This window comes from Myripristis murdjan, chromosome 7 (assembly GCF_902150065.1).
Source record: "Myripristis murdjan chromosome 7, fMyrMur1.1, whole genome shotgun sequence".
NCBI lineage: Eukaryota > Metazoa > Chordata > Actinopteri > Holocentriformes > Holocentridae > Myripristis > Myripristis murdjan.
Window position 1 is genome coordinate 312,501 of NC_043986.1, and position 27,500 is coordinate 340,000.

Sequence of the window (27,500 nt, forward strand, 5' to 3'; positions counted from 1 at the left end):
CAGACTTCTCCCAAGAGCCGACAAGTTCAGCAGGAATCTGTCCCTGATCAGCTGTTGAGTGTCAGCTGTGTTTGTTGTTGTTCAGTCGACACACAGACACTATCTTATAGCGTCATCTCACGGCGCACTCTCCTCTCAATAATCGCAAAACAAAACTAATGGAAACAGGCATAAATTCGCATTTTCTTTTGCGCATTTTGACAAAATTCGCTAAAAAATTTCGATATATTTGGATGGAAACCCAGCTACTGTGTGTGTGTGTGTGTGTGTGTGTGTGTGTGTGTGTTTGGCCTGAGAAGGTGTTCAGTGGGAAGAAACAGACCAACTGACGATGCTACTGCTTCTTATCTGTGTGTGTGTGTGTGTGTGTGTGTGTGCGTGTGTGTGTGTGTGTGTGTGTGTGTGTGTGATAACACTCTTCTATGCAAGGCTGGAGGCGTCGGCCTGATAAAGTCAGAGCGGTGAGTTCAGGGTCCCTGCTGCCTGTCGGACAGAGGAGAACTGAGCCTGTCAGACCAGACGCACCATGACGCAGCATAAAGACCAACGAAGAAGAAGTCGCTCACAGGGGGAGGTGGCTGTGTGTGTGTGTGTGTGTGCGTGTGTGTGTGTGTGTGTGTGTGTGTGTGTGTGTTTAACCATCATGAAAAACCCTTTCCTCACCCTTAAACAAGCAGATAACAAAGCAAATGAAAGCTAACAACAGTGTCTAAAGCTAACATCTGATTGGTTAAGAGAGACAGACTCATCCTGTCCAGATGGTAACCCCACACTCGCTTTCAAATCTACATTCAAACTCTTGTGAGCAAGTTAAGGTTAAGGGTTAAGGGGAGGGTTAGGGTAACGGTAAAGGTAAAGTTGAAGGACAAAGTAAAGGTAAAGCTTAAGGTTAAGGATAAGGATAAAGTTAAGGTAAAGGTAAAGATTAAAGTTAAAGTTAAGGTAAAGATAATGATTAAAGTTAAGGTAAAGGTTAAGGATGAAGTTAAGGTAAAGGTAAAGGTTAAGGATAAAGTTAAGGTAAAGGTAAAGGTTAAGGATATGGATAAAGGTAAAGGTTAAGGATAAAGTTAAGGTAAAGGTAAAGGATAAAGTTAAGGTAAAGGTAAAGGATGAAGTTAAGGATAAAGGTAAAGGTTAAGAATAAAGTTAAGGTAAAAGTTAAGGTAAAGGATAAATTTAAGGTAAAGGTTAAGGTAAAGGTTAAGGATAAAGTTAAGGTAAAGGTAAAGGTTAAGGATAAGGATAAAGTTAAGGTAAAGGTAAAGGTTAAGGATAAGGATAAAGGTAAAGGTTAAGGATAAAGTTAAGGTAAAGGTAAAGGTTAAGGGTAAGGATAAAGGTAAAGCTTAAGGGTAAAGTTAAAGTAAAGATAAAGGATAAGGTAAAGGTAAAGGTAAAGGTTAAGGATATGGATAAAGGTAAAGCTTAAGGATAAAGTTAAGGTAAAGGTAAAGTATAAAGTTAAGGTAAAGGTAAAGGATAAAGTTAAGGATAAAGGTAAAGGTTAAGGATAAAGTTAAGGTAAAAGTTAAGGTAAAGGATAAAGTTAAGGTAAAGGTTAAGGATAAGGATAAAGGAAAAGGTAAAGGATGAAGTTAAGGTAAAGGTAAAGGATGAAGTTAAGGTAAAGGTAAAGGTTAAGGATAAAGTTAAGGTAAAGGTTAAGGTAAAGAATAAAGTTAAGGTAAAGGTTAAGGTAAAGGTTAAGGATAAAGGTAAGGTAAAGGTTAAGGATAAGGATAAGGATGAAGGTAAAGGTAAAGGATAAAGTTAAGGTAAAGGTTAAGGAAAAGAATAAAGTTAAGGTAAAGGTTAAGGTAAAGGTTAAGGATAAAGGTAAGGTAAAGGTTAAGGATAAGGATAAAGGTAAAGGTTAAGGATAAAGTTAAGGTAAAGGTTAAGGTAAAGGATAAACTTAAGGTAAAGGTTAAGGATAAGGATAAAGGTAAAGGTTAAGAATAAAGTTAAGGAAAAGGTAAAGGATAAAGTTAAGGTAAAGGTTAAGGATAAAGTTAAGGAAAAGGTAAAGGATAAAGTTAAGGTAAAGGTAAAGGATAAAGTTAAGGTAAAGGTAAAGGTTAAGGATAAAGTTAAGGTAAAATAAAAGTTAAGGATAAGAATAAAGGTAAAGGTTAAGAATAAAGTTAAGGTAAAGGTAAAGGTTAAGGATACAGTTAAGGTAAAGGTAAAAGTTAAGGATAAAGTTAAGGTAAAGGTAAAGGTTAAGATAAGAGTAAAGTGCTACTGTGCTGAATCAAGTGTGCATGTGCAAGAGTTTCACGAATCTAGGGTTACCATGTGGACACGCCCCCTGGCAGGGCGGGGCTTCCTGTGTGACTCAGGTGTGTTTTTGTAAAGGAGCGAGCTGATTGGCTCACCGTCTCCAGCTACTTCCTTAATGTGGGCGGCGTCCGTCTTCAGGGAGGCGTGGCTTTTAGATGAGGACAGACGCTTGTCATTGGTGTTCTGATGATGATGATGACGATGATGATGAGGAAGGCTGCTGTGTCTGGGACAGGTGGTCGAGTGAGGGAGAGGAGGAGGAGGAGAGGAAGAGAGCGAGGGAGGAGGAGGAGGAGGAGAGGAAGAGAGCAAGGGAGGAGGAGGAGGAGAGGAAGAGAGCGAGGGAGGAGGAGGAGAGCAGACCGGAGGAGAAACTTCATCCCTCAACTCTGAGAGACAGAGACAGAAAGACAGACAGAGACAGACAGAGAGAGACAGACAGACAGACAGAGACAGAGAGAGACAGACAGACAGAAAGACAGACAGAGACAGACAGACAGACAGAGACAGAGAGAGACAGAGTTTATTGCCTTAAAGACGATGCTGATTGGCTGGTGGTATTGGTGCAGGAAGTGTTTTTCTGCAACGGCACCTGGGCTCCGTTTGACGAAGCAGGTTCAACAAACTCCGAGTCTGACCCTGAACTCTGAGCTGATCGACTCTGAGACAGGAAACTCTGAGTTTTCAGTTCCAGAACAGCTGATCTGAGTCAGTTTGAACAACTCGGAGTAGTTTCACCTGGAGGTAAGCTCGTGACCCACAGCTGTAAAAAGACAGCGTCAATGGAGCCCCGATTTGACGAGTCGCCATGGCAACGGGGAAGCGTCGGGCTGCGTTCTTCACCCCAGTTGAATTGGAAATCTTAATGCATTCATACAGTGAGTTTGAACATGTTTTTTAAAAAAAGTGCAGCAGCGCTGCAGCGGAAAAGCAGAGGGAGACGGCGTGGGAGAACACTGCTGCTCGGGTCAGTGCGTAAGTTTGAATGGAGTCCATTCCAATCACAATAATATTACAGGGGAAATCTGCTTGAATGGTCGCCTATTAATTTATTTCATTTAGGTGTAATCCCGCGGGGGAGAACCGCACTTGGCAGCAGCTTAAGATGAAATATAAAAACATCGTTCAGACAGGTAAAACATCTATGCGCGGTCTTATCTCCCGACGAATATTTAATTCTCTGCGCAGAAACACTGCACCTTCATCCACGGGATCGTTGTCGAAAGGACATGCCATGTTCGTGAAAAAAGTCGCCATCTAATGGACTAATGGACTCCTATCAGCCGTGTCGTAAAGAATGCGGCTCGGGTGGATTTTTCCTTGTCTGTGATTGGTCGTATGCAGCAAGCCCTTTTCATGTGAGCACGCACAGATCTAGATTGGAAAAGCCTGGGTTCAGTTAGCGAGGTGATAACCGGCTTTGTGGGACCCAGAATCTGGATTGTGGATGTCTGGTTAAGTGAAGTCAGATAAGTAAGAGAAACCCCGGGGATGATAATCCAGCTGCTGGGGACAGGGCCCAGGTCAGGTCAGGTCAGGTACCTTTCTTTTTCCAGAGCGGCAGCGCTGAGGGGGCGTGGTTGGGGAGGAGTCGAGCGATGTCATTGGTGGAACAGCTGTCTGTGAAAGAGTCGTTGCCACTGTCTCCGTCCTCCATCCTATCAGAGCGAGTGGGCGGAGCCTCCTCTGCAGGAGAGAATGAGAGCAGCTTGAGACGGCGATGGAACAGAAGCTGACAAGAAGCACCTGAATGCATCGTCAGGGTGGAGAGTAAAGATGTTATTTACCCAGAATCCTTTGCTTCCTTTCTCACCTGTGTGCTGCGGGAGCGTCCCATTGGCTGTAGGCTGGCTGGTGATGCACGGTGATTGGTCGGGACTCTTATTAGCTCCGCCCTCAGTGGCGTCAAAGTCCCTGTGCTGTGATGTCACGTCCATCCTGCCAAGCCCCGCCTCCCGACAGCTGTCCGTCAACCTGGACACACAGCACACAGGGGCTGAGTGTGTGTGTGTGTGTGTGTGTGTGTGTGTGTGTGTGTGTGTGTGTGTGTGTGTGTGTGTGTGATCAGCCATCAGGCCGTCAAAACATTTTTCAATAAAACTGAAAAATGCACAAAGATCAAACATTTTGGATGAAAGTTGACTGTGGTGAATCTGAGACCCGCACACACACACACACACACACACAGACACACAGACACACACACACACCTGTACAGCAGCACTGCTATACTGGGAAAACAAACTAAAATGAGCAGAGAGTCAGTGAACTGGTTTTGACTGGTTTTGAGGGGAAACGACAGTTCAACTGATGAAACTGAGTTTTTCTTGGTTGTTTATCATCTATCACCTTATTTTGATTATAGATTATCAGAAACTGATTAAAAAAATTAGAAATACTGAGATTCATGGGGAGCTGCTTCATCAGACATGATTGACAGCTGCTGTCACACAAACATCACGCTCTAATCAAAGAATAACAACAACAACAACAACAACAACACCAACATGTCAAGATCATTCAAAACAAAGACAGACTATGCTCATATTTACATATGATATTATCTATATAACGTGCTGTGGGTGTTTGTGCTCAGACAGTAAAACTGAGATGGGAAGTTTATATAAATAATATTAATAAATAAAGAACAATAAACGTATTTGCTGCTTCCTGCTGCTTTTCAGACATGTGTTTACTTGTTTACATTTTGTTTTTCTGTTTCTTATTGGACATCATGTGTCTATAATACAATAATTGTTAATAAATACGTTAAAAAAAATAGGTGAGTAAGGTTTATGGTGAATTGTCATAAATATTCAGTAATATTCCAAAGACAAAACACAGAGCAGCTTCATGTTCTGCCTCAAGAGACTTTTATTGTGAAATAATTCAGAGTCACTGAGAGAAACTCAACAAGAAGAAAAGTTTTACCTGCCGAGCAGAGACGCTGCACTTCTCTTCTCTTCTCTTCTCTTCTCTTCTCTTCTTTTCTCTTCTCTTCTCTTCTCTTCTCTTCTCTTCTTTACTTCTCTTTTCTTTTCTTCTCTTCTTCACTTCTCTTCTCTTTTCTTTTCTTTTTTCTTTTCTTCTCTTTTCTTTTCTTTTCTTCTCTTTTCTTTTCTTTCTCTTCACATCAGAAACTCTGCAACCGGATTCAAACTCCGTCACGTTTCTGTCCCACTGAATCAGCCCCGTCCGGTGTGTGTGTGTGTGTGTGTGTGTGTGTGTGTGTGTGTGTGTGTGTGTGTGTGTGTGTGCGTGTGTGTGTGTGTGTGTGTGTGTGCCGCCTCCGGTTCCTCCCTCTCTTCTCTGTTGAAACTGTAGTAAATAACTGTCCATGTGTTCAGACCCTCTGTTCCACACACACACACACACACACACACACACACACACACACACACACACACACACAGGCCTCGGTCAGTGTGTCACTCACCAGGTGGGTGGGGCTTCAGGAGTTTTTTTTTAATTATTATATTTATACATATATTTATTTATAATATTTATTCTAATAACAATAATATATACTGCAGATATATCTTATTATTTTATTTTATTTTATTTTATGAACATTTGAAATGTATAAAATAATATAAAATAACAATAAATAAAGAACAGCATTCATTCGTCTTGTCATTCGTGCTGTAATTTATTTATTATCGATGCTCTGATCAAGTTGATCAGTTATAGTTTTATGATGATTGATCACACATCAGTGATCAGAGAAACAGCTGCCCGTTATCATGTCGTTCTGTGTGTGTGTGTGTGTGTGTGTGTGTGTGTGTGTGTGTGTGTGTGTGTGTCTGTGTTTGTGAATTTCCTTCGGGATGAATAAAGTAGCTATCAATCTCTATCTCTGTGTGGCTGGACTGCCGCCTGCTGGCCACACAGAGAACTGCAGGCTGCTGGAAAACTGAATCTTGAAAAGTTCATTTGAAGTAAAGATCACAGTTTCATAAACTGTGATCTTTACTTCAACTGAACTTTTCAAGATTCAACATTTATTTATTGTCATTTTCACTGAGTACCTGCACACACAGAGAAAAACTCATCAGTGACAGACAGAGCATTAAAACGTCAGTACAATAAGTTAAAAATCAAAACAGAAAATAAGTTTTTTGAGTTTTTAAAATCATTTTTCACAAAGAAAACAAATGATAAAAAAACAATGTTGAAGTGAAACCTGCAGACTTTACTACTGTTACTGCTGCTCAACTACTGCTGCTACTACTACTACTATCACTACTACTACTATCAGTCTATCACTACTACTACTATCAGTACTTTTTCAGTTCCTGGTGCTGCTAATACTGCCAGTGTTGCTGCTGTAACTGATAACTACAAAAAACAAAATATGTATAAAAAAATGTACCATCCACTGCTGTTATCCTGCTGCAGCGCCACTTCCTGTCACATGACCTCTGCCTCCGGAGGGAAGTTGCCGTGGCGGTGGACCGGAGACACGACCACGGACAGGAAGTCATGGGGCGTCCAGCCCTGCAGACGTCCCGGGGCAATAATCCACTGTGAGTGCAGCACATACAATCTCCCAAAATTAGACTTATCACTCAAATTTAAATTTTAAGAAAAATAAAACACATAAAACACACAAAGTGACTCCCAGCTCCCAATTCAGTGAGACACAGACCAGCCCTAACCCTAACCCTTAACCCTTAACCCTAACCTTGACCCAGCTGATCTGTCAGAGCTGCAGCAGTCTGGTTCCTCTGGACCAGTGGTCCCCAAACTACGGCCCGCGGGCCGGATACAGCCCGCCTCCACATTAGGCCCGGCCCCCTGAACAATACCAGAGACGCATTATGATTTTTTTTTTTTCAGCCTGGCCACGCGATCGAGACTAATACACGCATAGAACGTGACAAGCCTACTGGAACCTACAAAAGGATTATAAGGAAGGAACACAAGAACTTTGAGAGACTGCTCATATGAGGTGGCGGTTCTGCCTGTGTTGCCGCTCTAGGCGAAATTACTGACTTGCGCCCTTTCATGTTACTAATCCAACCGGGGCAGCATCAGTCGGCATCAGGCGAGCCGGCACTGGCCGGCATTAAGCCGCCGCTCACCTGTCAGATCCGGCAGACCAGACCGGCCCGCCTGATGCCGACTGATGGTACCCCGGTGCCACGGCATGTGCGGGTCAATACGGTACTCTAGAAAACTGGCGATTTTTTTTTCTCCTTCGCCCCCGAGTAGATTGCGCCCTGGCCCCCACTGCCCATAGCAAAAACCGTCCCTGCATTTAAGTAAGAGATTCTGCTCTGACAGCTAAGCTGAACTTTTACCTGTTAAGATTGTGCACGGCACAACAGAAAGTTAATGTTCCATGGACTTTTTTTTTGTGTGAAGAACCCAGAGAGAGTTATTTGGTTATTATTTATTTCATAAATAGTGTTATTATATATTTCCTGACTTTATTTTTTCTGTGAAGAACCCAGAGAGGGTTATTCGGTTATTATTTATTTCACAAATAGTGCTATTTATTTCCTGACTTTTTTTTCTGTGAAGAACCCAGAGAGGGTTATTTGATTTTTATTGATTTCATAAATAGTGTCATTTATTTCATTAATAGTGTTATTATTTATTTCCTGACTTTTTTTTTCTGTGAAGATCCCGGAAAGGGTTATTAATATTTGGTTATGTGTGGCTTTCTGGAAAACAATAAATGTTTACGTTTAGGCACCCCTGCGATCGTCACACTTTTTCTGTTACAAACTGACCCCGGCCCCCCATCAGAGAAGGGAAAAGTTATGTGGCCCTCACAGGAAAAAGTTTGGGGACCCCTGCTCTGGACGCTCCCATTCTCTCAGCTACAAGCAGCTGCTGCTCACCTGTCCACTCAGGTGAGGCTGCAAGACAGGCACCTGCAGGAATACTGCTCTGCTTGGCAGTGAGACAGGCACATTCCCCAGGGACACCAAAGACAGAAACCAAACCAAAGCTGAACTCTGCTGGACACTGCAGTGTCTGTCCTGTCTCTGTCTGTCGTCTCTACTGTCTGTCTGTCTCTCTCTCTCTCTGTCTGTCTCTGTCTGTCTCTCTCTCTCTGTCTGTCTGTCTGTCTCTACTGTCTGTCTCTGCTGTCCTTCATGTCTCTGTAAGACAGCTCCCCCGCTGCCTGTCTGTCTATCTCTCTCTCTCTGTCTGTCTGTCTGTCTCTATCTGTCTCTGTCTGTCTCTCTCTGTCTGTCTGTCTCTATCTGTCTCTGTCTGTCTCTCTCTGTCTGTCTGTCTCTGTCTGTCTGTCTGTCTCTACTGTCCTTCATGTCTCTGTAAGACAGCTCCCCCGCTGCCTGTCTGCCTGTCTGTCTGTCTCTGTCTGTCCTCGTAGGACACCTGGTTACCTGCCACAGAAGACATCTTCACCTCCCGTTGCCTGAAGAAGACACACAACAAGGACTCATTTTGAAACGCTGCAGGTCCATGAGAACCTGAACCCAAAGCCCCCACCGTAATGAACTCTGAACTGAACACAAACCCCCGCGACTCATCACAACAAAATGTGCAATAATTTATGACCTCTTAATTTATCCCTTTTTTAATTGTATACGCTGGCATGATGAGTGTATGGTCTGTCTGCTGTGTAGATGAAAGAATGAGAGATGGATGAATGCATTTATTTATTTATTCTTATTTAGTCTGCCTGCCTGCCTGCCTGCCTGCCTGCCTGCCTGCCTGTCTGTCTGCTCCGCTCCGTGCCGCGGTGCGGGCGGCGGCAGGGGGCGCTGTGGCGGTGGCTGCCTCTGGGAGCTGCAGCGGAGAAGAAGAGGCGGATGTTCGGAAACAAAGAAACTGCTGCGGATTTTTGTTTCGTCCTGAGGAGCTGAAGATGTGAGCGCTGCCACATGGTGAGCACACACACACACGCGCGCGCGCGCAAACACACACGCACACACACACTGTGATTTATTACTGTTTATTCATATTAATACACAACAACAGCAGTCTGTCTGCAGGGCACTGAGTGTCCTGCAGCATCACACACACACACACACACACACACACACACACACACACACACACACACACACACACACACACACACACACACACACACACACACACACGTCTTCTCTCTGCTTATACAAACTGAACCTTGATGATCCCTCAGAAATATGACATAATTAATAATCCATCAGTCAGAATCAGAGAAACCTGATTGGTCCCGGCGGGGAAACAGACGCAGCTGATCAGAGTCTGCTCCCACTAAACAGACAGAAACACAAAATATCAAAATATCTGTTTTTAAAAGTGTGTGCATGAAGTGTGAACATGTGCATGAATGCTGCAGACACTGAGCTCATGGAAAGTAAACAGCCAGACGTCCCGGGACGGGTCCCCTCTCAGGGGGGAGCATGAAGATCAGATCTATACAGAGATGTAAATATGTACAAAAGATTAAGATGAATCCTGTTATTAAAATAATTTTTTCATGTGATAATAAAACTTCCAACAGATATTTTTTTCATATATATAGTTTTCATATATTAATTCAGTCAGTAGAGTTCAAATTTAAAGGTGAACAATAGAAACAACTGAAACGAGGCAATTTAAGGTAGAAAATATTAATGAATATAGTTCATGTGCTTTTCTATCATGATCGTTTTTTTTTTTTATTATTTTGAAACCTTGGAAACTGAATATGAGCGTTCAGCTGTGAGCAGAGTTATTATAGTTTGGTATTTTTCATTCGTTTTTATTTTTATTTGGTTTTGAATTTGAGTCTCCAGAGTGGGTTTGCTGCTCTCAGTTGAGTTGTTCTTCATGTCGGTGTGACTTTATTAGATATAGAAATATTTGAACCGAAAGTTTGGGGTGTTTGTCGGGGAGTTTTACTCCAAACCAAAATCACAGAGACGGCAGAAACATTTTGTTTTCATTTTCTTCAGTTTTCTGAGAGCAGAATGTGCTTTCAGGTGGTTTTTCTGTTTCTCTCTGCTGACCTGGAAACAGTTTCAGACGCGTGCTGCTGTTGAGTTCATGGAGGCCAGGAGGCAGATCCAGACCTGAACCCGGACCAGCTGCACCCCTCCGGGCTGGTCTGGGTTCAGGTCCTGGAGCCCCGCTCTCAGGACAAAATCAGCAAAAATCCAAAAAATCAAATGAACGCGTGTTCGCTAAGATATATTTTAAAATGTGTTTCAAACTCAGATCAGATTTCCGGTGTTTATTTTTTTCCCCACAAGCATTTCAGCTCTTCCTCATGTTGCTGAGGAAGACCTGCAGGGACCCCAGGTGGCCCCCGCACCCCACTTTGAAAACCACTGGTTTAGTGCACAGAATAATGACAATATGATGATAATAATAATCTTTAATTTATAGAGCACCTCTCAGAATCAATATTACAAAGTGTTTCACAGAGGCAGCAAAAGATAAACTAAATTAAATAAACAGTCATAAAATCATTATCAAGGGGAGGGATTATGAACATGCTGATTTGGTGGGATTATCTGTGACGTTGACGAGCAGAAAGCACACCTGGGCAGAGATCTGTAATCTGTAATCTGTAATCTGTAATCTGCAGGATGAGGAGGCTGCTGGTGCTGCTCCTCCAGTGGAGGAGGAAGAGGAGGGAGGAGGAGGAGGAGGACGAGGAGATGAGGGAGATGGAGAGGTTACCATGGAAACGCCCAGCGCTCCTGTATACTGCATCTGCAGGAAACCTGACATCAACTGTTTCATGATGTAAAATCAATCAGTCAGTCAATCAGTCAGTGTATTGATCTGTGTGTGTGTGTGTGAGGCGCCTCCACCTGCTGGTAATCTTAATCTGATACATTTAAACAGATTATCTGTCCGCCTGCTGGTAATCTTAATCTGATACGTTTAAACAGATTATCTGTCCGCCTGCTGGTAATCTGCGTCTCCAGGCTTCACACTGAGCTCAGACTGGGATCCAACCGCATCGAGCCGCGGTCACGTCCTGTGGCCACGGGCGGGGCTTATGTGGTTAGGGGCGGGGCTCGTGAAGTCGGGGGCGGGGCTTATGCAGCTGCTGTGTGTCTGGTGCAAAGCGGGAAACGTTCCAGCGTGTAACTCTGTCTGAATCAGAAGCAGAAGGTGATGAGACCAGATTTATGATGTGGACCGCATGCTGTCCACCATCGAGTTCTCCAAGCCAGAACCAGAACCCGACGGGACCCTCTGGAGTCCGGTTCTGGGAACATTTTGAGAACTCACTCTGGACCTGGTTTGGGTGATGGGATCACAGTCTGTCCTCCTGTGTGTGTGTGTGTGTGTGTGTGTGTGTGTGTGTGTGTGTGGTCAAACGCCATCTGATCACCTGAGACACAGGTGGACCCCAGGCGGACCCCAGGCGGACGCAGGGATCTCTGTTTTTTTTTAATTTGTTTTGATTTGCCATTGAAGTCAATAGAGACACCAGCTACTAACACAGGCTAATACTAACACTGTGCCTGTCTCTCTCTCTCTCTCTGTCTCTTCCTGTCTGTCTCTCAGAGGGTGCGACAGCTGCACTGAGTGGTTTCATGGAGACTGCATTGGAGTTTCAGAGAAGGCAGCTAAATCCATCAGAGTGTGGTACTGCCTGTCCTGCCGAGGTCAGCAGCACGCATCACACCTCCGCCGGCCAATCACAGCACAGCACCAAGCGCACGCCCCCACTTTGATTTCACCATTAAGACCCTCATCATCATTAAGACCCTCATCATCATTAAGACCCTCATCATCATTAAGACCCTCATCATCATTAAGATCCTCATCATCATTAAGCTCCTCCTCCTCACGAAGCTCCTCCTCCTCATGAAGCCCCTCCTCCTCAGTAGGGGTCAGGGTTAGGAGGTTCAGGCCGGCTGAGTTTGAGCTGGAAGCCACAGCATGCAGGGTTCAGTGGGAACAGCATCAGACCTGATCTGGGTTTAAACTGGTTTGAGACTGGTTTGAAACTGGTTTGAAACTGGTTTGGTCCTGTTCACACTGCAGTGTATTTCTTGCGTGTTCCAGTGTGTGTTGCTGTGTCAGAGAGTGTGTGTGTTCTGCAGATAAAGATAACTCCCTGGAGATCAAATACCGTCCAAAGAAGACCAAGGAGAAGGAGGAGAAGGAGGCGGAGCTAGAGAAGGAGGAGAAGGCCGAGGAGGATGGAAGCTCCACCCCCCACCCCAAGATGGACAGGAGGCGGGGCTCCCAGGTAAACAGGAAACAGGCCGACGATGCGGTTTTATATGTCAGACGTTATTTTTAAAATCCACTGTTTAAAAACATTTTCCTGTTTTGAGTCTGATGTTGCGTTCAGGTCCTGTCAGGAGAATGCTGAGTGCTGATGTTTTTGTCCCAGATCAAGCGCTCGGCGAGGATGTGCGGCGAGTGCGACGCCTGTCTGCGGACCGAGGACTGCGCGCAGTGCGACTTCTGCAAAGACATGAAGAAGTTTGGAGGACCGAACAAAATCCGACAGAAGTGTCGCCTGAGGCAGTGTGAAGTCCGAGCCCGGGTCAGCTGACACTGTTACACTCCCAAAGAGACATTTATACATTTTCTATATTTACATAAATATGAATACATTTATACATATACCCACTTATACAGGTATAATATTTAAATATAAATATATTTATACATTTATGTATATAAATATTCATTTTATACATATATACATTTATATGTATATATATTTATATCACTTTTATACACTTTTATATATTTCATTTATATGCACAGCCAGCTGGACTGAAAATGGACAGATAAGATAAATATTTACACCCTTGTACAGAAACATTAAATATATTATACATATATTATAAATATAACATACATTAAATACATTAAATACCCAGTGGTACGTGCTGTATACTGCAGTACAACACATGCACATACACAGTTATCAGTAAACACACACACACACACACACACACACACACACACACAGTGACCAGTCCTGCCTCCAGCCCCTCACCTGCAGGGTCCTGCCAAACACAAACTCATCATCATCATAATTAGTAATTAATCTTTAATATTAATGTAATTGATTGTGATTATTATTGTAACGGTGGCAGAAGCTCCGCCTGCTGGACTGACAGTTAATATCTGACGTGGCGTCTTTCTCACCGAGCAGAAGATGCTGCGCGTCAAAGACGAAGAGATTGGCCGGAGCGCCGGAAGGGGGCGGGGCATCCAGAGGAAAGGGGCGGGACATCTGCAGGACGAGGACGACGGCTTCAGCGAGAGCGAGCTGGAGCTGTACGAGCAGTACAAGGCCGCCGGATACAGCGACCTGGTCAGTGTGGGCGGCACCGCGGTTACCATGGTGATAGCGTTGATGTCAGAGTATCGCAGCTGGGCCGTGACTTCCTGTCGTGTGATGTCATTTCCTGTTGCAGGTGTGGCACAGCGAGGATGAGGACGGTCTGTCTGAGCCGGTGAGGAAGAAAGCGGTGAAGGTGAAGCATGTGAAGAGACGAGAGAAGAAGTCTGAGAGGAAGGTACACACACACACACACACACACACATGCACACACACACACACACACACATACACACACACACACACACACACACACACACACACACACACACACACACACACACACGCTGTGCTGTCTGTCCTGCAGAAGTGCCTGTCGGCTCTGAAGGAGGAGGTGAAGCTGCGGCGCCACAAGCAGAAGCAGCGCCACAGGGAGCGCGTGCGGCACAGCGAGCGGGGCGGAGAGGGCGGGGCTAAGGAGGTGGGCGGGGCTCTGCGGCAGTGCCTGGGGCCCGGCTGTGTGGAGGCGGCGAGACCCAATTCCAAATACTGCTCCGAGGACTGCGGCATGAAGCTCGCCGCCAAGTGAGTGTGCCCGCCGCCGGCACAGCTGATCGATTATTGATCAGTTAATAACACTTTGATTTTATTTACTCCCTTTATTTAAATGTAAATATATTTATACATTTATGTATTTAAATATTAACCTCTTTGGTGATTTTCTGGTCATTTTCTTGTAATTTTTTTGCAGTCATTTTCTGGTAATTCGTGTGTAATTTAATGTTAAGTATACAATTTGGTAATTGTAAATATACTTTTCTTGTATTAATGTTATTATTATTATTATTATTATTATTATTATTTTTTGTTAATTTTCTTTCCATTTCCTGTCATTTATTTGCTGATTATCTGGTTATTTGTTTGGACATTTTTAACCAGTGTTTTGGTCATTTTTTATGGCAGTTTGCTTGTAATTAAATTTTTCCGTACCTCCTGTTGAAAGACTCTGTGCTCAGGCTTCAAAGGGTTTATTAAAAATGATCTTTTCTTTCTGGAAACATGAGCTGCTCTCACCTGTCTCTCTCTCTCTCTCTGTCTCTCTGCCTGTCTCACTGTCTGCCTGTCTGTCTCTCTGTCTGTCTCTCTCTCAGTCGTATCTATGAGATCCTGCCTCAGAGGATCCAGCAGTGGCAGCAGAGTCCGTGCGTTGCCGAGGAAACGGGCAGGAAGCAGCTGGAGCGAATCAGGAAGGAGCAGCAGGCGGCGAGGCTCCGCCTCACTCTGATGGAGAAACGATTCCACGAGCTGGAGAGCATCATCGCCAACGCCAAGCTGCAGCAAGTCCAGCAGGACGAGGAGGTAGACAGGCAGGCTGAGAGGCAGACGGGCAGGCTGAGAGGCAGACGGGCAGGCTGAGAGGCAGACAGGATGAGAAAGGCAGGCTGAGACACAGACAGGCAGGCTGAGAGGCAGACAGCCTGAGAGGCAGACAGGCAGGCTGAGAGGCAGACAGCCTGAGAGACAGACGGGCAGGCTGAGAGGCAGACAGGAGGGCTGAGAGACAGACGGGCAGGCTGAGAGGCAGACAGGCAGGCTGAGAGGCAGACAGGCAGGCTGAGGGGCAGACAGGCAGGCTGAGAGGCAGACAGGCAGGCTGAGAGACAGACAGGAGGGCTGAGAGGCAGACAGGAGGGCTGAGAGACAGACGGGCTGAGAGGCAGACAGGCTGAGAGACAGACAGTTGGGCTGAGAGACAGACAGGCGGGCTGAGAGACAGACAGGCGGGCTGAGAAACAGACAGGCAGGCTGAGAGACAGACAGGCAGGCTGAGAGACAGACAGGCGGGCTGACAGACAGACAGGCAGGCTGAGAGACAGACAGGCGGGCTGACAGACAGACAGGTGGGCTGACAGACAGACAGACAGGCTGACAGAAGCAGAATGAAACACAACATTGAGTTTAAATTGTGAAGATACTGTCTCATCTCTCCTCCTGTCTGTCTCTCTGCCTGTCTGTCTCTCAGGTGAATGAAGGTGAAGGGGACGACACTGACCTGCAGATCTTCTGTGTGTCCTGCAGTCACCCCATCAACCCCAAGGTGGCGCTGCGCCACATGGAGCGCTGCTACGCCAAGGTCAGTGAGACAGCTCAACAGTGAGACAGGTCATGTGACTGAAACAAGTTCAGTGAGACAGGTCATGTGACTGCTCTCTGTTTCTGTCTCCAGTTTACTGTTTTGTTCATTTTTTTCTTTTTCCAGTGATTCACTGAACCAGACCTGTCTTCCTGCCTGTCTGTCTCTCTGTCTTCCTGCCTGTCTGTCTCTGTCTGCCTGTCTGTTTGTCTTTCTGTCTGTCTGTCTGTCTGTCTGTCTGTCTGTCTGTTTTGCAGTATGAAAGCCAGACCTCGTTCGGTTCCATGTACCCAACACGCATAGAAGGGTAAGAATACCTGTCTGTCTGCCTGTCTGTCTGTCTGCCTGTCTGTCTCTCAAGGCCACCCGGCTGTTCTGTGATGTGTATAACCCTCACAGTGAGACCCGTCTGTCTGCCTGTCTGTCTCTCAGGGCCACCCGGCTGTTCTGTGATGTGTATAACCCTCACAGTGAGACCCGTCTGTCTGCCTGTCTGTCTCTCAGGGCCACCCGGCTGTTCTGTGATGTGTATAACCCTCACAGTGAGACCCGTCTGTCTGCCTGTCTGTCTCTCAGGGCCACCCGGCTGTTCTGTGATGTGTATAACCCTCACAGTGAGACCCGTCTGTCTGCCTGTCTGTCTCTCAGGGCCACCCGGCTGTTCTGTGATGTGTATAACCCTCACAGTGAGACCCGTCTGTCTGCCTGTCTGTCTCTCAGGGCCACCCGGCTGTTCTGTGATGTGTATAACCCTCACAGTGAGACCTGTCTGTCTGCCTGTCTGTCTCTCAGGGCCACCCGGCTGTTCTGTGATGTGTATAACCCTCACAGTAAGACGTACTGTAAGCGGCTGCAGGTTCTGTGTCCTGAACACTCCAGAGACCCAAAGGTACGTTTCACTTTAATAACTAATATCTTATTCAGAGGTCCTTAACACTTAACCTGATAATATAAACACTTAGAGGTAATCATCAATTAATCGCTGAGAGGCGGATTATTGATTTGCAAAACCTGATATTTATCATTATCATTCTGTGTGGATGGACAAATCTGGATTTTGATTGGTTTTCAGATCTTTCCAGCCTCAAGCTGTCTGCTTCCTCTGTATCACGCTCTGGTTTCTCCCTCCTGTCCTACTGGGATGTAGTTTGGGCGAGTTCTTTTCCTACCAACCTCCATCAAGTTTTGGTTCTCCAGAAATGTTTTGCTAGAACTGCAACCAGATCAGAATGTCACACCTGCTCCTCTGTCCAGACTCCAGATACGATACCATTTATGACATCAATACTCTTCAAATATGAATTTTTATCTATAAGATACACTCATGCGAGGGAATATAGCATTTCAGGACTTACTTCAAAACAAAGTCCCAGATTAACTGACCCTCTACCTGTCAGTCTTCAGACCTGCTCACCTGCAGACGTCAGTTCTCCAGGAGATTTAGAGCAGTGGTTCTCAAACTTTTTTCAGTGATGTACCCCCTATGACATATTTTTTCAGCCAAGTACCCCCAAGTTCAGCCCGTGAGGGGGGGGGGCTGGGGGTGGGGGTTGGGTCTCTGGGTTTTTCAGGATGATGAAATTGAATACTGAATATAAAATTCCGATTATGAACTTCCATTTATATTTTAATGAATATTTATTAGGCTAAATAATGATTTTTAAGGAACCTTGCATGGATGCTATTTTTAAACATATATTTAAGCATTATTAATAATGCGATTACACAACTATTACCAACAAAATAAAATGTATAATCAAAATGTATTTAGACTGTGGGCATTTCACTCTCAAAATATATTCTCTCCGTTTCAGTGGATATACTTAAGATCTGACGGTAACTAGTCCTTGTCAGCAGCCAACTTGGGCTTATCATGTTTTCTAGACATCGTGATTTCCCAAAACTGAATAAATACACACACAGCAACACAAAACTGCTCTGCTAGCTCAATCATGTTGGAACTAGAATATCCGCTGGAAAAAACATTTTTCATGGGCTGATAGTTACACTTCTGCCAAGTCATTTTTAATCCAACAGGTGCCATGACAACTACTCAGGGCCATGCATGTACAGATGCAAACAAACTGACAAATTGATTAAATCAATGGCCTAGGCAACTCATAAATAATAAACAAATTAATAACGATTAATGGGCTAATTAATAATTGATAACATTAACACATTAATAACAAGAACAAAGTTATAGCAGCACATCTCCATAGAAAATCTTACAGGTACTGTCCGTGGTGCTGAATCCGCCTCAGCAGGTACTGTCCATGGTGCTGAATCTGCCTCAGCAGGTACTGTCCGTGGTGCTGAATCTGCCTCTGCAGGTACTGTCCGTGGTGCTGAATCTGCCTCTGCAGGTACTGTCCATGGTTCTGAATTTGCTGTGGCAGGTGCTGTCCGTGGTGCTGAATCTTCTGAGGCATACTCTTTATTATAGAAATTAAAGCTCCATAAAATTCACGGAGGATCTTGTTTAGCTCTTCTTTACTTACAGTTGGAAAAAAAATCAGCTGTTTGCCTGGTGTTTTTCAGGTAGTCTTGTTGACATTTGACGGCCCAAGACGTTGACCATTTCTTAACCTCTCCAGCTGATCCAGCTCTTCACTCGTCACTCTCGCGTATCTCTCCTTTTTCTCTTCTGTCTTGTCTTCCTCGTTCAGCCGTTTATCCAAACTTAGGTCGCCAAAGAAATCAAAATTGACAACAAAACGGTCCATTATGCAGACTAACAAAGCTGACAGCGGCTTTTGATGCAGGTTTCAGTGAAATGTTTCTTGTTGCCATGGAAACCACACAGACTAGGGCAATAAGATGTTGGCGGAGTAATATTTTCAGTGATTGATTCAGTATTTTTCATGTGAGCACAGCTAGCCGTGCTGTCATGCTCATTTGAGCACATTCTAAACGTCTGATTGACCAATCAGATTGCTCGGTCGGATCTATGTGTTGTATAATTTTTAAAAATCTCACGTACCCCCTGGAGTTCCTCCACGTACCCCCAGGGGTACACGGACCCCCATTTGAGAAACTGTGATTTAGAGGAACCAAACTGTGAAATGAGTTTTCTCAGCTCGCAGAAAGCGCTTCTTCCATAAAATGTTACAAAATATGCTTTAAAGAACATTTAACTGCTGTTTTATGACTGTCTTCGCTATGTTTTTTCTCTCACTTTGATCCATATTTTTTTAGTTGCTCGTCTTTGGTAATCCTTACAAATTTTAACAGTTTTTAGGTGGAGGCTTCTAATCAGCCCTGCCTCTTCCTGCTCTGTGTACCACCAGTTTAACTGTGCCAGAAATAAACCTAAAGCTAACCCTAAATGTGCTGGTTGTGTGTGGTTACCTGTGGGTGTCCCTCAGGTGCCGGTGGACGAGGTGTGCGGCTGTCCTCTGGTGAAGGACGTCTTCGAGCCGACTGGAGAGTTCTGCCGCGTCTCCAAGAGGAAATGCAACAAACACTACTGCTGGGAGAAGCTGCGGCGCGCCGAGGTCGACCTGGAGAGAGTCCGCGTGGTAAAACACAGTGTCATTAACCCCTTACTGTCCTGTCTGTCAGAGGCTGCAGAGGCTCAGTTTTAAAGCCAGAGTGAAGATCCTGGGGCCTAAACAGTCTTGGAGCTGCATCAGTTGGCTTTGACTGGAAAGCTGAGACTCTTGTGGATTCAATGAGCCACATTTGATTCCTGTGTGATGATGTTGGCCCCCATAGCAGCCATTTCACTGCAGGCAGAGACTTTTGTCAAACTGGACGTCGCTGTAGAAAATGACCTCTAGTGACCTCTAGGAGAATCACAGCCTCATCAAACTTTACAGACACAAACTAGAGAGCGAGGCCGTTCAGAGGAGCTCTGCTTCTCCAGCTGGACTGACAGGAAGGGCCACTTTCTGACACATTTACACAACACAGCGCTCAACATCCAATCACAGGGAAAATGCAAATTTCTCAGAGAAATCTCCAAATGTCAAAACTTTTTGACACCAAATCAGAGCCTGAATGTTTCTGTGGTGTTCCTCAGGGTCCTGGTGTCCTAATGTGGGATTTTGGAGGATTTTTGACCATTTTTATTAAATCTCGAGGGGTCAAACACAGTTACATTTTAGACTAAATCTGTGTAACAAATGGGATCAATCAATCGGTCTTTATTTATATAGCGTCAAATCACAACAGAAGTTATCTCATGATGCTTTACAGGTAGAGCAGGTAAAGACCACGCTCTACAGATTACAGTTGAAAAGAAAACAAAGAAACCCAACAGATTCCCTCCTGAGCATGCTCTTGGCTCTGGGTGACAGTGGCGAGGTGAAACTGTCCTTTAACAGGAAGAACCCTCATGTAGAACCAGACTTAGGAAGAACCCTCAGGTAGAACCAGACTCAGGAAGAACCCTCAGGTAGAACCAGACTCAGGAAGAATCCTCAGGTAGAACCAGACTCAGGTAGAACCAGACTCAGGGCGGGCGGTCATCTACCTCTACTGGTTGGGTGGAGAGGGGAGAGAGAGAGACAAAGAGACAGAGACAGGGAGATAAGGACAAACTGGGACAGATGACAACAACAGAAACAGCAGGGTATCCTGAACAGGTAGTCGAGATGGAAGTGTGTGTGGGGGGTATGGGTGGGGTGGGGGGATCAACGTGAAAATTACTGGCTTCATACACTCCCATCATAATGATGTTCTGACCCTTACACTATCATCATAACTCAACACTCAGAGCTGAGCTGCAGCTCAAATTAATCTTCAGGTTCCAGCTTCCAGATGATGTTCCCTCCTCTGTTTGGCTTCTAATGTTGACCTTTTATTTCCCCTCTCTGTCTGTCTGTCTCTCTGCCTGTCTGTCTCTCTGTCAGTGGTACAAACTGGACGAGCTGTTCGAGCAGGAGAGGAATCTGAGGACGGCGATGACGAACCGAGCCGGCTTATTGGCTCTGATGCTGCATCAGACCATCCAGCACGACCCAATCACAACAGACCTTCGCTCCAGCAAGGACAGATAGACAGGCAGTTAGACAGACAGACAGACAGACAGGCAGGCAGGCAGGCAGGCAGATATGTAGAAGAACAGATATGTCAGTATCTTTGAGCAGCTCAGAACAGATTCTTCTTTTTAAATCCTTGCGTGGATGTTTTTGTTTTTTACCGTTTGTGAACCACGTGACCCTGAACGCACCGCTCGCTCTCTGTGTTTACATGCTGATCAGTATCAGAGCTGCAGGGGGCGCTGCAGAATCTGAACCTGGGCTAAACAGAGTCAGCCGAGCAGAGTGTCAGCTCCGCCTGCAGGGGGCGCTGCAGAGGCTCAGCAGAGTGTCAGCTCTGCCTGCAGGGGGCGCTGCAGAGGCTGAGCAGAGTGTCAGCTCTGCCTGCAGGGGGCAGGCGGTCTTTGGCCTGTAAACTGAACGTTTGAACATTAGAAATATCAGCAGAATATTACTTTGCATGTAAACACCCTCACACAGAGCAGGATGTGTGTGTGTGTGTGTGTGTGTGTGTGTGTGTGTGTGTGTGTGTGTGTATGTGTGTGTGTGTGTGTGTGTGTCAGTGGATATAAATGTAGTTGTGTTCAGTTGTAGTCAGACTGTAGTCAGTCTGCTGTTGCCATGGAAACGATCACACAGCTGCAAACTACACCATGTCTTCTCTGGGACATTTTTTTTAAAAAAGGGCATGAGCCTGTTTGAACCGGTTTCAGTCGGTTCCAGTCGGATCCAGACGGTTCCGGCTCAGCCTGGCGGACACTACGGCGGCTGTGTGTGTTTCTGTGGAGCAGCAGAGATCAGTGACCTGCTCCCTTTTGACCACAGTGTTTAATCACAGTATTGTTTTTAACCTCAGCATTGTTTTATACCACAGTATTGTTTTATATTACACTCTTCTTTTTATTAATCATATTTTTTATTTTTCTATCATGCCGTTGTTCGTTGATCTTGTTGTAGCCAAACTGATGTTTCAGTCTTTTACCGTCGAATAAAACATTTTAATATCATCAGACTGTCCCGCTGTTTAATCAGGGTGTGATAAGACATGATAGAGATGATCTTAATGATTTGTTTTATTGATGTAATTATAACGTCACTGATATTGCTCCTTACAAAACTGAGAGAAAAGGAACAGAAAAAGGAATTAAAACATAGATGTTTGACAGTTTGCAGATGGCAAAAAATCCACAAATTAAAAAAGAGAATTGAATGCTCTCACAATAAGTGAGAAAAAATATCATCAACCTTTCATATGAAATGTTTTTCCTAGACTGTCTTATGGAAACTGGATCAGGTCAACTGGTCTGAGTTATATGTCTAGAAGAAATTTGGCCCCTGATCCAAGAGGCTGCATCAGACTGACCGAGTCCAGCGACCAGCAGGAACTGATGAAGCCACTTGGATCAGGGGCCAAATATCTTCTAGACCAGTAACTCAGTCAAGCTGACCAGATCCAGTTTCCTTGAGGTGCCTGTGACCTGGACCAATGAGAACATGCACAGACATTTTCCTGGACTAACAAGAGGAAAGAATCCTGACTGAAACATCGACTGCAGTAACCATAAATCACAATAAAACCACAACAAATATCAGAATATTGTTCCCAGTCCTGAGATGGAAACAGGCTTGATATGTGCACACCTTCAACAGCACTGTCAAACTGACCCACTCACTTTGACTGACATCACTGAATCTAAATACCTGTAGTTCATTTTCCCATTGCCGAGAAAGGTTATACAGAATATTGTCACATATTAATTTACAAATATCTTACCACAGCATTTCCATTCCGTGACAAAACTTTTTTTTTGTAAATACACATGCAGCTTTGTTGCAGGTTTGCAGCTGCACCCAACTGTCATGACTTTGATTTAAATAAAGTTTGTTAAATTAGCTCGTCCAGCCGTGTGTGTATTGATAAGCCCTCATCTGCATAATCACACAGTATAGCAGCGGGTCTCCATTAATATAAAAGCATTAGACAGTATAAATACAGCACATCAGTTATTTCTCTTTAATAAAGAGTTCACAGTGCAGACTGACACTTTGATTATTTTTGATCAGTTTATATATCAGTGTCTCGTCCTCAGCTCCAGTCTATCCAACCTGACAGCAGCTCTGCCATAATCTCTACCTTTTAACAGAGTTTATAATGTTCAGTTTGTGTTGACATTGTGCAGAATGTGTCTCTTTAATTCTGTGTTTATTACTGAGGTTGTAGTTTGCAGAGGTCTGCTACTGGACTGCATTATACTGAGAGGGGTTTCTAGTTTTTTGTCCTCCCTGTCTATATACAATGAGGGGGGACAGAATAGTGGAAACAGCTGTCAGTAAAGTGCAGCACTAACTATGAGCTCAATGCCAAACACAGAAGTGAATGAACACCTCTGTTACCATGACAACAAGACAAGCTGAGCATTATAGGCAGCAGGAGAGGAAACTTTATGGCACCACAGCTGGACTGGATTAGATTAGATTAGATTATACAGGTGTCCACTGAGTGTCGGCTCTCTATATCAACTTCCTGTTTCTTTGTATAATGTTATGTTGATGTTTGTATATTTGAATGCATTTTCAGTTAAAACAAACGTGGGGTCCGGGGCCCTCGAGGGTCTTTATAAGCACTGAAACACAAGCAATAAAAAAGATAAATCAGCTAATAAACACACAGATCACTAATAAACTGATGAACAAATAAACACACTAATAAACTGATGAACAAATAAACACATTAATGAACTGATGAACAAATAAACACATTAATAAACTGATGAACAAATAAACACATTAATAAACTGATAAACAAATAAACACATTAATAAACTGATGAACAAATAAACACACTAATAAACTGATAAACAAATAAACACATTAATGAACTGATGAACAAATAAACATATTAATGAACTGATAAACAAATAAACACATTAATAAACTGATAAACAAATAAACACACTAATAAACTGATAAACAAATAAACACATTAATAAACTGATGAACAAATAAACACACTAATAAACTGATGAACAAATAAACACACTAATAAACTGATAAACAAATAAACACATTAATGAACTGATGAACAAATAAACACATTAATGAACTGATGAACAAATAAACACACTAATAAACTGATAAACAAATAAACATATTAATGAACTGATGAACAAATAAACACATTAATAAACTGATAAACAAATAAACACACTAATAAACTGATGAACAAATAAACACATTAATAAACTGATGAACAAATAAACACACTAATAAACTGATGAACAAATAAACACACTAATAAACTGATAAACAAATAAACACATTAATGAACTGATAAACAAATAAACACATTAATGAACTGATAAACAAATAAACACACTAATAAACTGAAAAACAAATAAACACATTAATAAACTGATGAACAAATAAACACACTAATAAACTGATAAACAAATAAACACATTAATGAACTGATAAACAAATAAACACACTAATAAACTGATAAACAAATAAACACACTAATAAACTGATAAACAAATAAACACATTAATAAACTGATAAACAAATAAACACATTAATAAACTGATAAACAAATAAACACACTAATAAACTGATAAACAAATAAACACATTAATGAACTGATGAACAAATAAACACATTAATAAACTGATAAACAAATAAACACATTAATAAACTGATAAACAAATAAACACATTAATGAACTGATAAACAGCGATAAAATAAACAGATGAGGACGGTGGCCAGAGGAGTCCTGAACATGTTTTATAACGTCAATTAAATAAAATTATATTTGTATTGATTACCGTAATGATTACAGCGCATGCAGTGACGTCATCGAGCTGCACCTGCCTGTCCCCGCTGTGACGTGTGCATTGTGCGACAGCTGTTCCCGGTCAATTGGCGCTCAGCAGCTTCACCTGATCAGCTGTAAGTGTGATGTTGTGATTATTATGACCTGTCTGTCTGCCTGTCTGTCTGTCTGTCTGTCTGTCTGTCTGTCTGTCTGTCTGTCTGCTGGGCGGACCGGAAGCTCCGAGGCCCGGGAGCCGACTTTCACCCGCAGAGAGAGGCGCGAGAGTTAGTATGCAGGCTAACGGGCTAACAGGCTAACAGGCTAACAGGGTAACAGGCTAACAGGCTAACAGGGTAACAGGCTAGCAGGCTAACGGGCTAACAGGGTAGCAGAGTAACAGGCTAGCAGGCTAACGGGCTAGCAGGCTAACAGGGTAACAGGCTAGCAGGCTAACGGGCTAACAGGGTAGCAGAGTAACAGGGTAACAGGCTAACGGGCTAACAGGCTAACAGAGTAACAGGCTAGCCGGGCTGCAGCTGCCGGGTTTGTGCTGTGGAGCTGCGGGATGTGGACAAACTTCACACCGAGACATCTCAGCAGAATCTCGGGGTTTCACGCTCCGCTGGTGGTTTCAGTGCAGCAACAGAAAAATACGCTTTCTTCAAAAAAAAAACCCAGCATAAATCCCAGCTGGATGTGGAAACTGCAGCTCCTTATTGATCAGAGCAGACTGAGCATCTCCTTTTGAGATAAGAATGTCTGGCCTGTTTGTGTCTGGATCAGCACATGATCACAGAGCAGCTGTGTGTGAGGCTCCGGCAGGCTGGACTGTGTTTGTGCTTTGGACTGAAGACACTGCAGGGCCACATGGGACGTCACCTCTGACCCAGTGCCTCTGAGCCAGCCCTGTACCTGATGCCTGCTGGCCTCTTCATGACATATTTCCACACAAGACATGTTGCTCAGCATCATCAGTAACGTGGAAATGATGACCGAGCAGCCAGAGACAAATAATACAGCAGCTACAACAGTGAAATAAGTTCAGAAAATGTCATTTTTTTCATGGTAGTGCAGCCTTTAAAATCCTGAAAAGACATCATGATATGGAATCCTGGATGATGGCTAATTTCATATCACAGTATTGATAAGTTATTGATAGATCACCCAGCTCTAATCTATACAAACGCATTTCTTACATTTTGAAAATACATTTTTATAGTCTAGAGCGTCTCTGAAGATCCATGAAACTTTATTTACAACAGTGACGTGTCACATTTGACCTTTATTTAAAAAGAAGACAAGCCGTAGAAATATATCACAATAAAATATGTTCTCTGTAAATCTGATGAAAAAAAAAACTGCTTATACAAAATAACAACATGCCTTGTGATTACTTTTTAACAATTCTGTGAACCAAACACAAATGAAAGGCTGTGTCTGTGCTCCTCTGTTCCTCTGTCCGAGGTCCAAACAGACACACCTGGACTTGTTTCCTTGAGTGGTCTAGTTTCATATCATACCAATATCATTACTTTAAATTGATTCAGTAATAATAAAAAAAAAAGAATCGTTAAAAAATGGATCACGATACTTCAGTGAGTGGATTTTCCCCCAGCCGTAGTAAATCCACTTCATGAGGTCAGTGAAACATGGCTCTGCTGCTGCCGCTGGGTGTTACTGCAGGGGGAGGCTGCTGCAGGCGTGCAGCACCATGCATGTATTATTACTCTGATACTTCACATTATTATCCCTCCTGTCAGGCCTGAGTGTGCTGCTGTGTTCCAGGCAGGGCGGATCCGTCTGGATCAGATCGGATAGGAGGCAGCGATGCAGTCTGGAGCGGATCCTGCGGGATCTGGACTGAAGTCGGTCAGAAGATCTCCTCGTCTGTCGGGAACCCCCGACACCTCGCCTCAGGTGAGTCACCCTGCTGCTCGTCATGTGATTGTGTGATTGTGTCAGGATGTTTAAGCAGAACACCAGGTCGTCTGCTCTGTGACAACACCAACACTTTCTCTCGTACACATGGACTTCTGCTTCATATTTCTGATATTTACAGCTGTTATTGCATCCTTCAGTAGTAATATATTTGTAACAATACACACAGCCACTGACCATGTAGAACTGAACAGTGTTTGCTTCAAGTGTATAAAATCAAAATGTATAAATGTTTAGAGGGAACTGGATCAGCTGGGACACAAAGGCAAGGCAAGGCAAGGCACGTTTATTGGTACAGCACAATTCAACACAAGGTAATTCAAAGTACTTTACAGAGACATTAAAAGCAACAAGGCACAATTTAAAACAATAAAAACAATCAATTAAAAAGGGAAATAACTTCAGTCCAAGTGGCATCGCTCCCAGCGGCAACGGGACTCCAAATGTTTTGGTCATTTTCAAATCAGCTGTTTGGGTAGTGGAGTCTGGCCCAGGTCGTCATGGCAACAGACTGGTCTGACTGGTTTGTGTGTGAATTTTCAAGGAGGTTAAAAGCTAAAGACAGGCTGTTTACCTGCAGGTGATTTACCTGGGACAGGTGATTTACCTGGGACAGGTAAATCGAGCTGACTTCATTAACCCTAGTTAATCATAGTCAGTACCAGTGTGTGTTGGGCTGTGTGGGCACACCACAGCCGCTGCAGGTCAGAGGTCACCAGAGCAGCTGGGAGGAAAAACACAACAGAACGTGAGAAAGTCAAAGTTTAATCTGAATGAGCTGCTGCTCTCAGCTGAGAAAACACCTGAACCTGGCTTCACTCTTCAGGTTCAGGTGCAAATACTGCATGTACTGCAAGTCATGCAACTACAGCAAGTACTGTGAATACTGCAGATACAGCAAGTACTGCAAATACTGAAAGTACTGCAGTTACTATGAGTACTGCAACTATTGCAAGTACTGCCAGTATTTGCAGTAGTGGCAGTACTTTTGTTTGCTTCAGGTGTGTGTGCAGCAGGTGTGTGTGCAGCAGGTGTGTGTGCTGCAGGTGTGTGTGCTGCAGGTGTGTGTGCAGCAGGTGTGTGTGCAGCAGGTGTGTGTGCTGCAGGTGTGTGTGCTGCAGGTGT

At 43.9% G+C, this 27,500-nt stretch overlaps 4 protein-coding genes across 9 annotated transcripts in view; 3 read left to right on the top strand and 1 right to left on the bottom strand.

Annotated features, from left to right (window-relative positions):
- The window catches only part of tfe3a (transcription factor binding to IGHM enhancer 3a), a 28,450-nt gene extending 23,831 nt beyond the window's left edge, over positions 1-4,619 (top strand). The window contains exon 12 of the transcript XR_003928429.1: positions 4,608-4,619. The gene's annotated coding sequence lies outside the window, so the exon portion shown is untranslated. The remainder of the gene's footprint in view (positions 1-4,607) is intronic.
- The window catches only part of LOC115361574 (abl interactor homolog), a 7,947-nt gene extending 1,264 nt beyond the window's left edge, over positions 1-6,683 (bottom strand). Inside the window, exons 1-4 of the mRNA XM_030055018.1 lie at positions 6,659-6,683; positions 4,100-4,260; positions 3,829-3,972; positions 2,382-2,675 (exon numbers count right to left, since the gene is read on the bottom strand). Coding sequence (XP_029910878.1) covers positions 2,382-2,675; positions 3,829-3,972; positions 4,100-4,223 — 562 coding nt within the window. The 5' untranslated portion in view covers positions 4,224-4,260; positions 6,659-6,683. The remainder of the gene's footprint in view (positions 1-2,381; positions 2,676-3,828; positions 3,973-4,099; positions 4,261-6,658) is intronic.
- Positions 6,684-6,696: 13 nt separating this feature from the next.
- cxxc1a (CXXC finger protein 1a) lies at positions 6,697-21,636 on the top strand. 2 transcript variants are annotated; one of them, XM_030055015.1, is made up of 15 exons: positions 6,697-6,812; positions 8,943-9,152; positions 10,829-10,989; positions 11,764-11,864; positions 12,306-12,454; positions 12,602-12,757; positions 13,379-13,540; positions 13,644-13,745; positions 13,875-14,092; positions 14,659-14,866; positions 15,531-15,641; positions 15,899-15,948; positions 16,434-16,530; positions 19,010-19,162; positions 20,498-21,636. In XM_030055015.1, exons 2-15 carry the CDS (start codon positions 9,150-9,152, stop codon positions 20,642-20,644), a joined length of 1,818 nt encoding a protein of 605 aa, XP_029910875.1. In that variant the 5' UTR covers positions 6,697-6,812; positions 8,943-9,149; the 3' UTR covers positions 20,645-21,636. The 2 variants fall into 2 exon arrangements, with proteins under 2 accessions (XP_029910875.1, XP_029910876.1); XM_030055016.1 differs by lacking the exon at positions 6,697-6,812 and adding an exon at positions 8,671-8,723.
- A 2,837-nt stretch (positions 21,637-24,473) lies between these two features.
- The window catches only part of hdac6 (histone deacetylase 6), a 22,982-nt gene continuing 19,955 nt past the window's right edge, over positions 24,474-27,500 (top strand). For 2 of the 5 annotated variants that reach the window (XR_003928428.1, XM_030055010.1), the window contains exons 1-2: positions 24,474-24,571; positions 26,223-26,354. Coding sequence is in view for 4 of the 5 variants with exons in the window: in XM_030055010.1 (XP_029910870.1) it covers positions 26,265-26,354 (90 nt within the window). In the remaining variant the exon portion in view is untranslated. Of the gene's footprint in view, positions 24,572-24,706; positions 24,722-24,751; positions 24,767-26,222; positions 26,355-27,500 lie in introns of those variants that run through there. The other 3 variants (XM_030055013.1, XM_030055011.1, XM_030055012.1) reach the window with 3 other exon arrangements.

Excerpts from the sequence above, each read along its gene's own strand:
- cxxc1a (XM_030055015.1), top strand. Across the intron at positions 12,758-13,378 it reads AGTGTGAAGTCCGAGCCCGG|AAGATGCTGCGCGTCAAAGA; the intron begins GTCAGCTGACAC and ends CTCACCGAGCAG. Across the intron at positions 13,541-13,643 it reads CCGCCGGATACAGCGACCTG|GTGTGGCACAGCGAGGATGA; the intron begins GTCAGTGTGGGC and ends TTCCTGTTGCAG.